The sequence below is a fragment of the Penicillium griseofulvum genome (assembly GCF_001561935.1).
Source record: "Penicillium griseofulvum strain PG3 chromosome Unknown contig_95, whole genome shotgun sequence".
NCBI classification, from domain to species: domain Eukaryota; kingdom Fungi; phylum Ascomycota; class Eurotiomycetes; order Eurotiales; family Aspergillaceae; genus Penicillium; species Penicillium griseofulvum.
Window position 1 is genome coordinate 1,447,295 of NW_024467454.1, and position 15,510 is coordinate 1,462,804.

At 49.4% G+C, this 15,510-nt stretch overlaps 6 protein-coding genes across 6 annotated transcripts; 3 read left to right on the plus strand and 3 right to left on the minus strand.

Moving 5' to 3' along the window:
- Positions 1-558: 558 nt before the first annotated feature.
- Positions 559-2,724, plus strand: PGRI_060250 (peroxisomal copper amine oxidase; the record flags this gene model as incomplete). Its single annotated transcript, XM_040793739.1, has 3 exons — positions 559-1,012; positions 1,068-2,318; positions 2,378-2,724. The coding sequence occupies 3 exons, from the start codon at positions 559-561 to the stop codon at positions 2,722-2,724; spliced, it is 2,052 nt and encodes a 683-aa protein (XP_040648594.1).
- Positions 2,725-3,197: 473 nt separating this feature from the next.
- On the minus strand, positions 3,198-5,721 carry PGRI_060260 (Tetratricopeptide TPR2; the record flags this gene model as incomplete). The annotated part of the gene is made up of 4 exons (XM_040793740.1): positions 3,198-4,013; positions 4,634-5,093; positions 5,157-5,485; positions 5,557-5,721. The coding sequence occupies 4 exons, from the start codon at positions 5,719-5,721 to the stop codon at positions 3,198-3,200; spliced, it is 1,770 nt and encodes a 589-aa protein (XP_040648595.1).
- A 500-nt stretch (positions 5,722-6,221) lies between these two features.
- Positions 6,222-7,700, minus strand: PGRI_060270 (uncharacterized protein; the record flags this gene model as incomplete). The annotated part of the gene is made up of 1 exon (XM_040793741.1): positions 6,222-7,700. One exon carries the CDS (start codon positions 7,698-7,700, stop codon positions 6,222-6,224), a length of 1,479 nt encoding a protein of 492 aa, XP_040648596.1.
- A 756-nt stretch (positions 7,701-8,456) lies between these two features.
- Positions 8,457-10,495, plus strand: PGRI_060280 (putative NAD binding Rossmann fold oxidoreductase; the record flags this gene model as incomplete). The annotated part of the gene is made up of 6 exons (XM_040793742.1): positions 8,457-8,814; positions 8,869-8,960; positions 9,247-9,517; positions 9,579-9,674; positions 9,725-10,128; positions 10,196-10,495. 6 exons carry the CDS (start codon positions 8,457-8,459, stop codon positions 10,493-10,495), a joined length of 1,521 nt encoding a protein of 506 aa, XP_040648597.1.
- A 609-nt stretch (positions 10,496-11,104) lies between these two features.
- On the minus strand, positions 11,105-11,848 carry PGRI_060290 (uncharacterized protein; the record flags this gene model as incomplete). Its single annotated transcript, XM_040793743.1, has 2 exons — positions 11,105-11,679; positions 11,785-11,848. 2 exons carry the CDS (start codon positions 11,846-11,848, stop codon positions 11,105-11,107), a joined length of 639 nt encoding a protein of 212 aa, XP_040648598.1.
- A 1,988-nt stretch (positions 11,849-13,836) lies between these two features.
- PGRI_060300 (Glycoside hydrolase, superfamily) lies at positions 13,837-14,931 on the plus strand (the record flags this gene model as incomplete). The annotated part of the gene is made up of 2 exons (XM_040793744.1): positions 13,837-14,193; positions 14,398-14,931. The coding sequence occupies 2 exons, from the start codon at positions 13,837-13,839 to the stop codon at positions 14,929-14,931; spliced, it is 891 nt and encodes a 296-aa protein (XP_040648599.1).
- Positions 14,932-15,510: the final 579 nt, after the last annotated feature.

A 15,510-nucleotide genomic window follows, 5' to 3' on the forward strand; every position in this document is an offset into this window, starting at 1 on the left:
ATCACCCAATTATGGGCAGCGGTATGATATCTGGAAACTAAGAGTCTAAGATCAACAACGCGTAATTTTTTCGAGGGCCGTGGAACTTTCAGGTGGGCCGGACCAACTTAGCCAAATCACGTTCATTTGACTGGATTTTCTGGGCAGTCGAGTATGTTGTACATCTCCGGGTCAGTGACAAATCTGAGAGTGGCAGGGACTTGCTTCTGATTACTCCCGGAAAGTCGATGCCATTCCGTAGGAATCCTGTTCACTAGTGGATATATCAAGCTGCAGACAAGCATATTTTTACTCTTTTGGGATTGGAGATTGCACACTAACCCCAATCAAGTCCTCGGATCCGGCCTCCGCAAATAGGCTTTATCTAATCGGATGGAGGTATAGCTACGATGTAGTTACACAGTGATATATGAGGATATTTTTTGCTTGTTAAATAGCCTGCAGCCCCGAAGATGAGAAAGGATCAAGTGAGATTAATTGACTCTCTCACTGGTCTCGGATTGGTGCTTTAACCTCATCGCATTGAAATTATCCCCTTCGCTATACCTCTAGCACAGCATGGTTCTCGACCGTCTACAGCAATTGACTCACCAGGTCAGCGCTACTGCGCCGGCGCCTTATCCTCTTGATCCTCTTTCTACGATCGAAATTGATACAGTTGTTGCCATTGTCCGCAAAGAACATGGCTCGCTCAACTTCAATGCAGTCACACTGTATGAGCCCCGCAAGGCCCAGATGATGGCCTGGGTTGCTGATCCAGAGAGCACTCCCCGTCCCGCCCGCGCAGCTGACGTGGTTGCCATTGCACCTGGTGGGAAAATATACGATGGTATCGTTGACCTCGACCAGAAGAAGATCATCAAGTGGCAGCACACACCGAATGTTCAGCCTCTGATCACCATGGAGGATTTGCAGGAGGTTGAACATGTTGTGCGCAAGGATGCTAAAGTCATTGAGCAATGCGGTATCATTGGAATTCCCAAAGAGGATATGCATAAAGTATACTGTGACCGTAAGTGGACTTCCCTCATTTACCGAAGATTGATACTAATCAAATGGCATTATAGCATGGACAATTGGATACGATGAGCGTTTTGGAACTGGTGTCCGCCTCCAACAAGCCCTCATGTACTACCGCCCTCACCCCGACGACTCTCAGTACACCTATCCCTTGGACTTCTGTCCTATCTTCAACTCCGAGACCAAGCAGATCATCCACATTGATGTGCCGCCTGTGCGGAGACCAGTCAGCAAAGCGCTCCCAAATAACTACCACCCGGCCGCAATTGAGAAAGAGGGTGGATACCGGACTGATATCAAGCCAATTCACATCACTCAACCAGAGGGTGTGTCTTTCGAAGTCAAAGGACGGACAATCGAATGGCAAAACTGGAGCATCCACGTCGGCTTCAACTACCGGGAAGGCATTGTCCTAAATAATATCACATTCAACGACAAGGGCAATGTGCGACCTATCTTCTGGCGTCTTTCACTGGCCGAGATGGTCGTCCCATACGGCAACCCGGAGCATCCCCATCAACGCAAGCACGCATTCGACCTAGGCGAATACGGCGGCGGATACATGACCAACAGCCTGGCTCTGGGCTGTGACTGCAAGGGGGCAATCCACTACATGGACGCGGCATTCGTCAACCGGGCCGGTGCAAGCACAATAATCAAGAACGCCATCTGTATCCACGAAGAAGACGCCGGCATCTTATTCAAACACACCGATTTCCGGGACGATTCTATGGTCGTAACCCGCGGCCGAAAGCTCATCATCTCGCAGATCTTCACAGCAGCAAACTACGAATACTGCGTGTACTGGATCTTCCACCAGGACGGTACAGTCCAACTGGAGATTAAGTTAACCGGCATCCTCAACACATACGCCATGAACCCAGGCGAGGATACCAAGGGCTGGGGAACTGAGGTGTACCCCGGCGTCAACGCCCACAACCACCAGCACCTCTTCTGTCTACGTGTAGACCCTAACATCGACGGGCCGAGCAATACCGTTTTCCAAGTCGATGCAGTCCAAGGGCCCGGTGAAGTCGGCAGCGCCGAGAACAAATACGGCAACGCCTTCTACGCCAAAAAGACAAAGTTCTCCACACCTCTCGAGGCAATGTCTGACTATGACGGCTCTACCAGCCGTACCTGGGATATGGCCAATACCAACAAGCTGAACCCATACAGCAAGAAGCCCGTCAGCTACAAGCTTGTCAGTCGTGACGTTCCTCCCCTGCTCCCCAAGGCAGGCGGACTGGTCTGGAAGCGAGCAGGATTCGCACGCCACGCCGTCCATGTCACTAAATGTGAGTTAAACTATTTCCCTGTTCCTATCTCGTGTTCCTGTTCTGACCCAGCTTTCCAGATGACGACGATCAAGTCCACCCAGCTGGCCGCCACGTCCCACAGACATCAGGCGAGCCCTCGGAGGGTCTGCCTGCGTGGATCGAAGCTGCTGGTCCTGACTGTTCTATTGATAACACAGACGTCGTGCTTTGGCACACTTTTGGTCTCACTCACTTCCCGGCGCCAGAGGATTACCCGATTATGCCTGCGGAGCCAATGACACTTCTTCTGCGTCCGCGTAACTTCTTTGACCGAAACCCAGTCCTCGATGTGCCTCCTAGCTTTGCGCGTACACCGACGCAGGTGGCTGCTAATGCCAGTGCTTGTGCCTGCAAGAAGAGTGATGGGTCTAGTGTGTTGGTTTAATTTGACGAGACTAGACGTTGCTTTTGGTTACTACTTTCTCGGCGTGCACTTGTATATAATTCACACTTTTTGGCAAATGAAACGGATTACCGATCCTAGATCTACTATATATTTTGCTGTAGTTTGGTCTATCAAGGACTTGTAGGCAATAAGCGGGATGCTATTTATGTAACCATAGCGTCGATCCGTCTTATAGCCACTAGGGCAACCTTTTATAGTTCCTCTGTGATATATATATACTTCATGCTTATTTGAACCACGCTAAAATGGAAGCAAAGCCATACGTTGTAATGTCTTTTGATAAGAGAGCAGCACTTAAAACCAACGATATACATATCATGCAATCTCGTCAACAACGCATAAACGCCGAGAAACATCCCAATAGGGAGGGAATCATGTAGTCAGAACCAAAATAAAAGCTTCGACACAATGTCTAGCCAACAAGCAGAAACAAAAATGGCAGCCGCACAGTTCTACGCCGACGACCCACGCAACAAAGCTCTTTCAACCTCCCCAAGCAACGCAAACAACTCCTTCCCACCCTCCGAATCCTTCCCTTCAATATCAAGCGCCTTGTGCAAGAACTTGCGCGCCTCCTCATAGCGACTCATCTCCGCAAGAGACTTAGCAATGCGCCACCAGGCCTTGACATTCCCAATAGGCTTCGAGTCAACACTAGACTTAGCATCAATCAGGGCCTCGGGCCAAGCCTGCAGAGCCATATGGGCCTGCGCGCGATTCGCATAAAGACCCGACAGCTCCTCGCGCGCTACGCCCACGGGCTCCCAGCCAGGCCGGCTGAGGGCCATGTCAATGGCGTAGGTGTACAGCTTGATTGCCTCGTCGTAGTTGGACTTGCGGTGGGCGGCGTTGGCGCTGTCGCGGAGTTTGGAGATCTGGGCGCTGCGCTTGGGGTTTACGGGGAGGGGTGGTGGGGGAATGTTGGGTGGGTCGAGGGTGAGTAGGGAACGGTGTAGTTGATTGAGTTCTTCGATTTCGGTGTTGAGGGCGGCTGTTTGGGAGGGTGTTTGGCCGGATGAGTGCGTGAGTGAGAGGTCTTGAGTGGTTGGGTCCATGTACAATGGGTATTGGTTGTAGAGGTCGATTTCGCTGGCCATATTTAGGGTTGGGGAGACCGTAGGTCTCGGGTTTGGTGTTTTAAGGTTGGTATTGCGTCTTAGGGTTGTTAGTATATGCGCTGCAGTGTGACAGGCGAGTGTATGGGGGGTAAAGTGGTAAGGCGTGATGAGGGAATGGGATAATCCATACAAAATACAGTACTGTGTGTACTGTTTAAGTGTTCAGCACGTCTCAGTTCACTTTGAGGCCAATATTCGGGGTTGTACTAGTCAAGAGGTAATGATGGCAAGAGGGCAAGCTGTCCATAAACCCACTGATATGGAAAGCGGTGGCAGAATACTGGTACCTTGCGCTATCTATCTCTTCCTATTATGGGCAAGGTGAGAACATCCATGGATTGCAGGTAAAGTGACAGGATGATAAAAGTGACTATACCATGGCATTGTACTCTCCAAAAAGGATATTGTTTTAGGATAGGTTGACGAAACGTCAACCTGCGAGATGGCATCTACATATGTTGTTTACCACTGTATAAAAAACACCACCGGGACATATATTCTTACACATGCATACATCTATATTTTGCTAGATCCAATGAAATCAAACAGGACATACAATCGTAATCCCAGGGCCAAAAAACCCCTGGGAAACATGGTAAAGACAAGGGCATCAGCCCTGGGTAAATAGCGATGCGCCCAACACCGCTCCATGGCCAATGTTCAAGACGCAAAAAAAGCAAGACGACTCATCAATCCTCCGGGTATTTCAATGGGCAATCTACACTGACAACACTCTTTCCTTAGCTTGGCCTTCTTCCGTACCCACTCACCGATGAGCCACCAAACCCAGTGGGAGCAGTGTACTCAGACGGGGTGTAATCCGACGGATTGTACTGAGTAGACGGTTCCGTATAGTGCTGGCCATGCGCACCACCGTAGCCGGTGCTGTTGTAATCATGCAGGACGCCTCCGGGGGCGGGAGCAGTGGGATCGTAGGAGCCTTGCATCGCGGTCCGGCCGTGTGCGTTGCCTAGGTCGTCCACCTCGCTTTGATGCAAGAGGGCGTAGTCCTCATCCTGGTCGCCGCGAGACGAGGCGCCCATGCCACCACCTCGGCCTGAACGGAAGTTATCCTCGTCCTCCTCGAAGTCGTGGGCTGGGTTCGATGAGAAGGCGGCTTTGCTCTGCGCAGCGAAGGTAGGATCGGAGACGGCGTCGGGGAGGGTGCCGGTGCGGCGGAAGTGCATCACGTTGCGGAAGGACATCCAGGCGGTGATGGTGAATAGGACGCTTTTTTCAGTTAGTTTCATTCAAGAAATCGCTGTGTATGGGAGTTGGAAGTAATTCACGTACAAGATGATAACACCGATAATCGTAGTCGCTGTGCTCAGCTTGCACTTGGCAGCGCTTCCATATGCCCAATTATCGCATCCGGTTTTCTTCGCCTCCTCAGCTCTCCTGGTGGTGGACTTGGTGTCGGTTGACTTTTTGTCATCGTCGCTGCTCGCACCCTTGGACTTTCCTTGAGCGACGTAGGAAGCGAGACAGATCCATGCGCTGAGCCAGAGAATCGAATAGAGGACATCGACACAAGCGAAGGCATAAACGTTACCGAAGCGCCGGGCTCGTGGCCACATCGGCACTGCTACCAGGTAGATCAGGCCTGGAATACTCAACCAACACTGCCAACCGATCATATGTCAGAATGAAAGAGCTCTCTTTTGTATTAGAAAAGCAGAAATGTGAAACTCACCAGACCCCAGTACCAGCCTGTGCGTCCATCGATACCACTACCTCCTTTGGTCCAGATAGCGATAGTTATGGCCCATGCGAGGAAGATACTGAATCCTTGTACGAAATGTAGGATATTTTTCGTCCGTCCGAGGCTTCCGCCTGAAGGTCGCGGCATTTGAAACATGATTTTGTGTGTAGGAGCGCTGCAAGGGTGTTGCGCTTTTCGTATTCACCCAGAGGGCAAGGGAGGGGTTGGTCTCGATGTGAGGAGATAGTCTATCGTGAAGTCATACGGTACACACAAAAAAGTGAGAGATGAGACAAGAACAGAGTCGAGACCTGGAGAATGAGACTGGGTCTATCTTGGCCAGGCTAAGGCTCGGAGAAAAGTATCGGTTTGTTTTGTTTTGTTTTGATTTTTTGTCGCAATGTGCCAATGTCGCAACTTTGCACTTATTGAAATCACAACGGTATGAGATATATTAAATGAAGGGTTCGATGTTCAATTAAATGAAGATCTGTGTTATCTGCCTTACCCTCTGTTTCCTGGCATACGTATGTTCTCGCTGCCCAGGCGACAGCCCGTTACTATTTCGGGAACTCCGCCACACTGGCTTGGCGTATGCCTATCTCTTTACATCATAGTCTCATTTCTCATATATTCATACATACATAGTCGGTAAATCAAGTCAATCCTGCCTCTCGTGTTTGTTTCATCAACACCCAGATCTCTCGCAATGGTTGATAGACATGTACCTGCCACCACCAGGGAACCGGATCAAGAAAAGAGAACAGGGGATCTTTCCAGAACAACAGCCTCACAAGCTCTGCCTCTGCAACTTCAAGAGCTGTGAGTGCAAAGTGGAACAATGAAAACTGCAAGAAAGCAGCGGGGATAATGGCGGCTCGGGCAAACTTCGGCGCTGGACGGGTTGATGACAGTGTTGCTGCGACGTTGGCTGTATCAATCGGATTGGAGGGGAACACGGACATATAACCTGCAATGGGGCAAGGTGCATTATATAGCAGGTTATGGACAGCTCTGGCGCCAGGTGTACAGCCGGCGATGTAGATAGTGTGTCGAACAGAATGCGCGTCGAACTCCTCGTCAACCATGAGTCTAACAGAGAGATGGCCTGTCAAGCGAACACCACCTTTGGCTGCCAATGTCTGCATGAGCCTATGAACTGAAGCAGCCAGAGCCTCATCCAGACGCGATGTACCCCATGTAGACGAACGGGAATCCGAAAGTCGAACCTTAATAGCTTGAACGTGGCCACGCACAATCAGTAGGTCTGCGAATAGCTCTCCAAGACGAGATTGTTGCTGCAGAATCCAGGGTCTGTCCTTTGAGATCTGGATTTCGCTGACCACCGAGTATGTCTTGCTCAGCGTACGCCTAGGCAAGAGCATAGCCTTCTCATTCGCAGATGGGGTCGCTCGGGAGATCTGGTAGGTTTTGGCGGGCGACCGGTTCAAGATCTTGTGCACAGAGTCGCGCGATTGGACCCTGTGGTACTCAAGCACAGGGAGGCCTCTCTCGGTCACATACTGCCTGAAGGAATCAGGATGAGCGAAGCAAGCCGCCAACTCGGCCTCAAAGGTGACGCATTTGCAGTTGGTGCGACTCTCAATGACTTGTCGGGCTGTCGCATCTTCAATAGAAGATGCCTTGGGCGAGCATGGAATCCACAAGTCGACCTTTTCACGGTGGATGACGTCGAGTAACCGGGAGATGTAATGGTCTTTAGGGATCCGGTAGAATGCCACCAGAGCCTTGGACATGCTCCCGCCAGAGCGCACAGGCAGGTCTAAGTCTGTAACATCGGCCCCAATCACGTAGTGGCCTTGTACAGCCCACGATCTTGCTAGAGTTAGGCCTTCCGCTGTACCTATGCCCGTGATAAGGATTGTTTTCGGGTAAAACGGCACATTCCGCTGTGTCGCTCTGCGTCGATTGGCTGTGGGTCGGAAATAGGACGAGAATCCCGCAACCACGAGAACGGTGTTATCGATAAACAACAACGAGAATAAAAGACATATTCGAAGGAGATGCCAGAATACCCGTGACAAAGTCCCCGATGAGACTGAGGCCTTGGCGGATTTGATCGACATGCCGAGTCTATGTCTCACCGCAACAAGCGGATAGACGTGTTTGCTCATTTGACTATAATAAACCCCGAAAGGCCTAGAGTATAGGACATAGTCGCTCACAGGGAGTGAAAGAAAAAAAAGTTGGGAGATGTTAATGAGGGGGGGCTTGGCCTGCAGATCTAGTTCGGTGTGACGATGCAGCTCGATCTATTCTTAAATCAAGATCTCTGGAATTGCGAGCTAACGGAGGTCCCGGATTTAATCTCCAGGGAAAATATCCGGTAATTACCACATGGGATCAGGTTTCCGACCCTTATGTTCTCGTTGATTGTCTGAAGGGATGGATGTAAAGTGATGGTCTGTCATCCGAAGTATTCCCAGCCTTGGTTTAGTTCCGCCATTTATAAGTTCACATCTCTGGAATTCCTGATCCGATCCCCTTGCTTTAATTTCACGTCATGTCTATACTTGGTGGGAATTATATTTTGACCCTTTGCTTATAAGAAATGATCCCTAACTCCAAAGGGACGGGGAGGAGCTGAAGCTCCAGCATTACACCTAAGTAATACCGGGCTGCATAAGCGGCCTATGTGATATCTTTTCAGTGGTCTTCTCAGATATCATTCTGTGTAGATGTCTTCAATGTCAAGTTTATAGGCTGACAGCACAAAAACGCGGGAAAAGGCTTAATTTGTGCAGATGACTTTTCTAAGTATAAAATTCGAGGATTGATGATTGATGGACAGTAAAACCTGGATGCAATCTGTGGACATCCAAAAGTGATTGATCCGGTTCATTACTTTGAGAAAGACTACCGTTTTATAGATGTTGGCGCCGAAAAGAGCAGAGTCATCAACCAACTCATTCGATGTACTCAAACCCAAGGCCATGATAGAGGTCGCCTGCTACATGGGCTATTCTGCGATCTTGTTCAGCGACGCAGTGCGTCGAAATGGCGGCGACCGCTATTTCATTCTAGAATTGAACCCATATTTCGCCACAGCTGTTGATGTGATCGTTGAGCTAGCTGGATTGCATGACTTCGTGCACATCATCGTCGGTCGAAGCGACGTTGTCCCTACACAAATTCATCACGTCGGACGTTGTGAAGGGGGTGGGACTTCTCTTCGATCATTACAAACCAGCATATACCACATGGGCAGTGGTGCTGACGTCAAGCTGTGTGAGCACCTCGGGGGTATTGGGCCGAGTGCAGTACTCACTACTGACAATATAGTTAGGGCTGAGCAGAAGCGTGAGGCGGCTAAGGCTGGACCTTCCCAGGCATATAACACAACCGGGATGGCCGAAAGAACGGTGCCGTCCTTTGTGGGTAAAGGTGATGTGCCCGCTTTTGATTTTCTCGAGAACATACCAGGGATTGCAAGTAATATGATTATCAATCAAGTCCACGGGTATATAGAAAAGAAGAGTCGAACATTGCCACTTCGGGAAACCGACGCACTCGGCCTTTGGACCCACTCGAGCCAACATTGCCGTCGCCAGGACCTTCCTTCTCCCCCGCTAAATGATTTCCGGGGCCATATAAATTGTTCATTGTCCCCGCTCATTTCTTCCTCAATTAAATCTCAATTATTCCATCATGGCTACCAAGACTTACAACGTCGGCATTGTCGGCTACGGCTTCAGCGCAAAGATCTTCCACATTCCCTTCGTGAAGGAAGTGCCCCAGCTCAAGCTCTACGCAGTTGTCCAGCGTACTCCAAAGCCGGATGATGATGTCGAGAAGGACCACCCCGGTGTGAAGTCTTTCCGTACTACCGAGGAGATGGTCCAGGACCCCGCGATCGACGTGGTGATCATTACTACTGCCCCCGACTCTCACTTTGCACTATCCAAGCTTGCGCTGGAGGCTGGCAAGCACGGTAAATGCCTAGAATTCACAGATAGGAATTGATATAGATAAACTAACATATTATATATCAGTTGTCTGCGAGAAGCCCTTCACCCCCACCGCCCAGGAAGCTGATGACCTCATCGCTATTGCGAAGAAGAACAACAAGCAGCTTGCCGTGTTCCAGAGTATGTTTTGTCATCCTGTTTATCAAAACCCTTACTTATGCCTACCCTAGATCGTCGCTTCGATGCCGACTTTGTGACTCTCTCCAAGCTCGTGAAGAATGGCTCGCTTGGCCGCATCTCAGAGTATGAAACTCACTTCGACCGCCACCGTCCCGAGGTGCCGGCCGCAGATTCCCACAAGTGGAAGAACAAGGTCATCCCTGGTGGCTCCGCCATTTATGACCTTGGAACCCACCTTCTGGATCAGGCCGTGCATCTGCTCGGGCTACCCAAGCGGGTGACCGGTTTCATTGGCTCCGCCCGGGGAGTCACCTCGTTCTCATATGAGGACTCCTTCACCGTTCTGCTGCACTACGCCGATGGCTCTATGGTTACCGCCAAGGCAACCGTTGTCAGCCCCGAAGACGAGCAACTGCGCTTCTGGGTGCGCGGTGACAAGGGTAGCTTCAAGAAGGTAAGAGCATCTCCTTGCACCAATAACTACAATGTAAAGGAAAGTGGAAACTGACCCGGTTATATAGTACCACCTTGATATCCAAGAAGATCAGCTCAAGGCCGGCATCATGCCCCAGGATAAGGGTTACGGCCGTGAGCCCAGCGAGCGTTACGGTACTCTGACTACTATCCAGAACGGCAAGCCCGTCAAGGAGGTTGTTCCCACCGTCGAGCCTCCCACCTACACCGAGTACTACCGCAAGCTTGTGCGCGCTCTTGATGGCGAGGGCGAGCTCCCTGCTAGTGGTGTGGAAGCACGCGAGGTCATTCGTTTGATCGAGTTGGCTCGTGAGAGTTCCAGCACTGGACGTACTTTGGACGTCTAAGCTCGTGTTTGTAAATGCAATGATGATTATGATCTACCTATGTACTTGATAAAAGACAATATATATATTGAAGGCTTGGATAAAATTGTTTGCTCTTGCACTCCAATAAGCACAATAAATACCTTTGCAGTTGGAAATTGCACAAAAGGAAATTAGCACTGTCACACAAAAGCGTTCGACGAATAATCTTCGCTATAAACACATGGAATTGTTTTCCTTATTGCTGCCTAACAAGGGGCCCCAAACTGTCGCTGCTTTTATCGATGGATGAGGCTTAGGCCGATTAAGTAGATGTCAGCATGGGCTCGGACTTGGCAGGTCACGTGCAGATGCGCTTAGCCTAGGTACCGCGAACTATACCTAGAAGGGATTAGCTCCTGTAGGTCCCAAGGTCCGATGTCCCCCATAATGTTTCCTGCCATCGATTTAAGGCGTGGCGTGTGATCACAAAGTGCGGAGACAACTTCCAAAGTATTCATAGCTATGCTATGCTCGCAATACACCATACGGGTGTTGGTTCTGCCGGACTAGAATTCTTGAGCACGAATGGAGAAGGAAGAAAAAGAAGACGAGAACTGCTATGATTGCATAAACGACGCTTGTTATAAGTTATCTGAGTGCTCCACTCGCCACTATTCCAACTGGGGCGCCTTCCGGTGAATTGCTCGTTGGATTGTGAACAGTGCTTGTCGGATCCTGAACAGTGCTCGTTGGATCCTGAATGGCGCTCGTTGGATCGTGAACAGTGCCTGTTGGATTTTGAGATCTGAATATACTAGTTCGGTGATCCAATCGCCACTGTGCCCGTTGGGGCGCCTCCCGGCGATCTGCTCTTTTGATCGCGATACAACACCAAACGCAGCCTGCAACGGCCGCGATGACAATGATTGGAATGCCAATCTGGAGAAATTTGTTCTCCTTCGCAACCGGGTTGTGTTCCCGATGCGTCGCTTCCGGAGGAGGAGTGAGGCTCTGCCCCGGCACCCAAGTCGGAATATACTGGTCTGAATCAAGCGACGGCGGTGTTGGATACATGGTAGCTATGTCCGAGGCCGCCCATGAAATCTCCCATGCTGCATGGGCCATATAGCCTTTTGTAAACACTTTTGTTGTCTCGTATTTCCCCGACCATAAATATGGTACTGTGATTGTGGTGCCACCGGCCTCGATGGATTGGTAACAGGCTGATGTGAGGCTAGTTATAGGTGGAGATTTGTATTTATCCCATAGTTGATATCCGCTAAAATGATTGTATAGGCTTAGTGATCCGTTTTCAATATATCACTCACGGTAGGTGTTTGTGTACGAACCCAGCACAACAGTATGCTGTGGAATAGAACTCGACGTTGTCATTTTCGAATTTAGTGAATGTGCGTCTCAAATCATAGTACGTCCAGTCGCTAGGACATACGGCTGGGCTGTAATGGAATCGGCTCGCGGGCTCCCGGTCATCCCAGCCGTCGGGCTGGCAAACGGAAAAGAGATGATGGGCAGTACCAGAGATCAAAAATCAATAGAGGAAATCGTGGAAGACCCATGACTTGCTGATACCAACATGGGTATGGTGACTAGGTCATATAGAGAGGAGCAGTCGCTTCCTTCCACAAAAAGAGTCGTCAGTGCCTGGAAGGAAGTTTGTGTAACAGTCGACGATGCTAAAAATGTGGAAGACATGATCTAGCAGTGTGACTGGAGCAAGTAGTCTCTATAACTAATATTTAAAGCAATGCCTACTTGAACTATTCATAGATGAATATTGTTTTGTATGCCCAGGTGGACACTGGGAAGATATAAGCTACCTAGCGATGTTCATATAAAAGTTAATAAGATTGTGGGGGAACTCCATAAAATGTCAAATAGAACCGCAGGAGAATATAGCCGAGCGTAAATTAGGACATAATTTTAAAAAATAGGGGGCCATATGTCAAAGCCCAACGCTAGCAAGTAGCTTAGACTAAGTGCATGTGCCTATATGAATGAATAGAGAAATACCCCTGCAGTATGTTACAACATCCAACCTAAGAACAGGCCAAGACTCAACAACCGACACTATACTAGCAAATAATTGGCTGGGTTTTATACACAAATTTTGGTCACTGGACGCTAGAGGAAATCTGAATCCTGTTTAAATGGACTCCGTAACGATTGCAGACGATTGCAGCAGGGCTGACCTTGGCAGTCTCTGCGTGAGAAGCCAGAAAAACAACCTTAGGCTTCCAAGGAACCCTGATAGGTAGCTTCTATTGCTGACTATATATCTGCTGGAAAAACTTGCCCTGCATATGCCTCGACTTTTCAAGATGTCGCGTTTGACGAATTTTCGAACTGGAATCCGACTCTTTAATAGCAAGGGATTATATTCAGAGCTACGTTATGGCCAAGTGCAGCTACCTAATTCCTAACTAACCACTTCATTCGGCCAGATGCTAGCGCTCGAACCTGTTGCCCAGACAAACAGGTACTTCTATCAAACTAGCATCTTGTTCACTAGCGAGGATATTGGTCGGTTCAAACCGCATAAGGAGAAATGATCCCTGCAATTTAATGAACAAAATTACCACTGGTCCCCCATCAGGGTATGCCGAACAATTAGTAGTACTTCACATGATTGAGAAGAGAAAGCTGGTCTCTATATCTTCCTAACAGTGTTACTCCTGGGAATTAAAGGCTTGGTATTTTGGGAATTGCAACGTTGAGAAGAAGGGGGCCGAAGACATGCTCAAATCAATAGAAGGGGGCCGAAGATATGATCACATAAATAGACGGAAATCCTCGACTACGGGGAGGATATATTCGACCAAGGAGCTGGAAATCAGGCATATACATCATGAGGTGCTTGCATCTCATTATTTTGACTGGGCTTGGAGGCATTGCCTTTGGTCAAAGTAATTTCGACAATATTGCCAGTCCAGGACGGCGCCCATGCCCCAGCCTGTGCGGCCTCCTTGGAAACGATCCAGCGGACTGGACATACTTGCATAGTCTCGACAACTTGCAGCATTGCAAATCGCCACTTTTGTTTGACTTGAATGTTCATAACTCGGTCAGTGACCATGCGACTGGTATCACGATCCGAGCATGCTCCCAAGCAGATGGAGCCCAGGGATTCAATTCTTCTTCCCCCTCAACAGCTCGACATGATAGCTCGGACAATCTAGCAAAGGTTGCAGGCATTACTCTCAGATCCAAACTGTGGTGCCTCTGTCGAGCGAAAGCAAGTCTCCGCAAATGTGAAAGCTACTGCGGATGACATTCATCCTCTTCTTCTATTCGATGTACTTGAGGCATCTGATATGCTTACTTCGTATTTCCGAGAGGCAGCTGGATGCGGAACCAGAATCATGTTCGCCAGAAGTGGGAACATCGTTGTGGGAGTCTATTCTGGGGCTGAAGTCCAAAAGGCTAGCAGTGCGAGGCTGATAGAGACCTTCCAAGATAACGCAGAAAGCGGCATCACGGTTTTTGAAACATGCGCAGGCCTCGAAAAAGCAGCCCAAACGTTTGGTCTCTTTGCAGGCAGCGTGGTGGAGATGGACCAAGTTCAAGATGCTGTCAAAATCTGGGCCGATGCCAACTGTCTGGACCAAGATCTCATGAGCCCCCTTGATGGCATTGAGATGGACATTCTCGTCTCCTCAATAGAAACATCAAACGACGGAGGCGATTTGCACGCGAGGGCCGCATGTCGCGATATTGAAGTGGCCAAAGGTGATGACTGTCCATCCTTGGCCATACGTTGTGGTATTTCTGGGGCCAAATTCACAGAATACAACCCGGCTCCAAAGCTCTGTTCGACTCTCAAAGCAAAGCAATAGGTCTGCTGCTCACCAGGTACACTGACTGATCACGGTCCACAACCTGGGAGTGATGGTTCCTGAATGACATACACTATCCAACCACAGGATGGTTGTTGGGCTATCGCGGATGCGTTTGGTATTACTGAGTTGTCCATCGAGAACAATAACTTGAAAACTTGGGGATGGGCAGGGTGCGGCCAACTACAAGCCGGTCAAGTCATTTGTATAAGTAAGGGAACTCCCCCATTTCCGTCTCCGGTGGAAAACACTATCTGCGGGCCTCGAGTACCAGGGACGAAAAAGCCCGCCGCTGGCACCGACATCGCAACTTTGAATCCATGTCCGCTCAAAGCGTGCTGTGATGTTTTGGGTTGGTGTGGAGTCACCTCGGAGTTTTGCACTCCAACCCCAGCCGATACAGGCGCGCCTGGTACCGCAAAGCCAGACACAAATGGTTGTATCTCGAATTGCGGCACGAAGATCACCAACAACGCGAAAGCCCCGGCGTCTTCCCGGCGGGTCGGATATTTCGAGGCATGGAACGCGAAAAGAAAGTGTCTCCATATGGATGTTACAGAGCTCGCCAACTCCGACCTCACGCACATCCACTTTGCATTCGCTATTGTCACCCCAGATTAGAAGGTGTCGGTGGAAGATGTCAAAGAGCAGTTCAACAAGTTCAAGGAAATGAAAACCTCTGTCAAAAAGATCATTTAAGATCATTTCTTTTGGAGGTTGGGACTTTTCAACTAATCCGGACACATTCCAACTCTTTCGGGACGCTGCGAAGGCCGAAAATGGCGAGACATTCGCAAATAATGTGGTCAAATTTGTGTCTGACAATGGATTGAACGGAGTGGATTTTGACTGGGAATATCCTGGTGCCCCCGATCTACCTGATATTCCACCTGGCAGTGCTTAAGAGGCCACGAATTATCTCAGCTTGCTGAGTCTCGTGAAGGTAAAATTGTCGGCAGGGAAGTCACTGTCAATTGCGCTTCCTTCTTCATTTTGGTACCTCAAGGCATACCCTGTCACTTGGATGCAAGTTGTTGTAGACTATTTTATTTACATGACATATGACCTTCATGGTCAATGGGGTGAGTACCGCTACTTTCTTGCAATATTCCCATTGCTAACATTAATGTCCACATATTACGATAACCCGAACATATCGCCTGGATGCCCAGGGGGAAACTGTCTACGATCACACGTCAA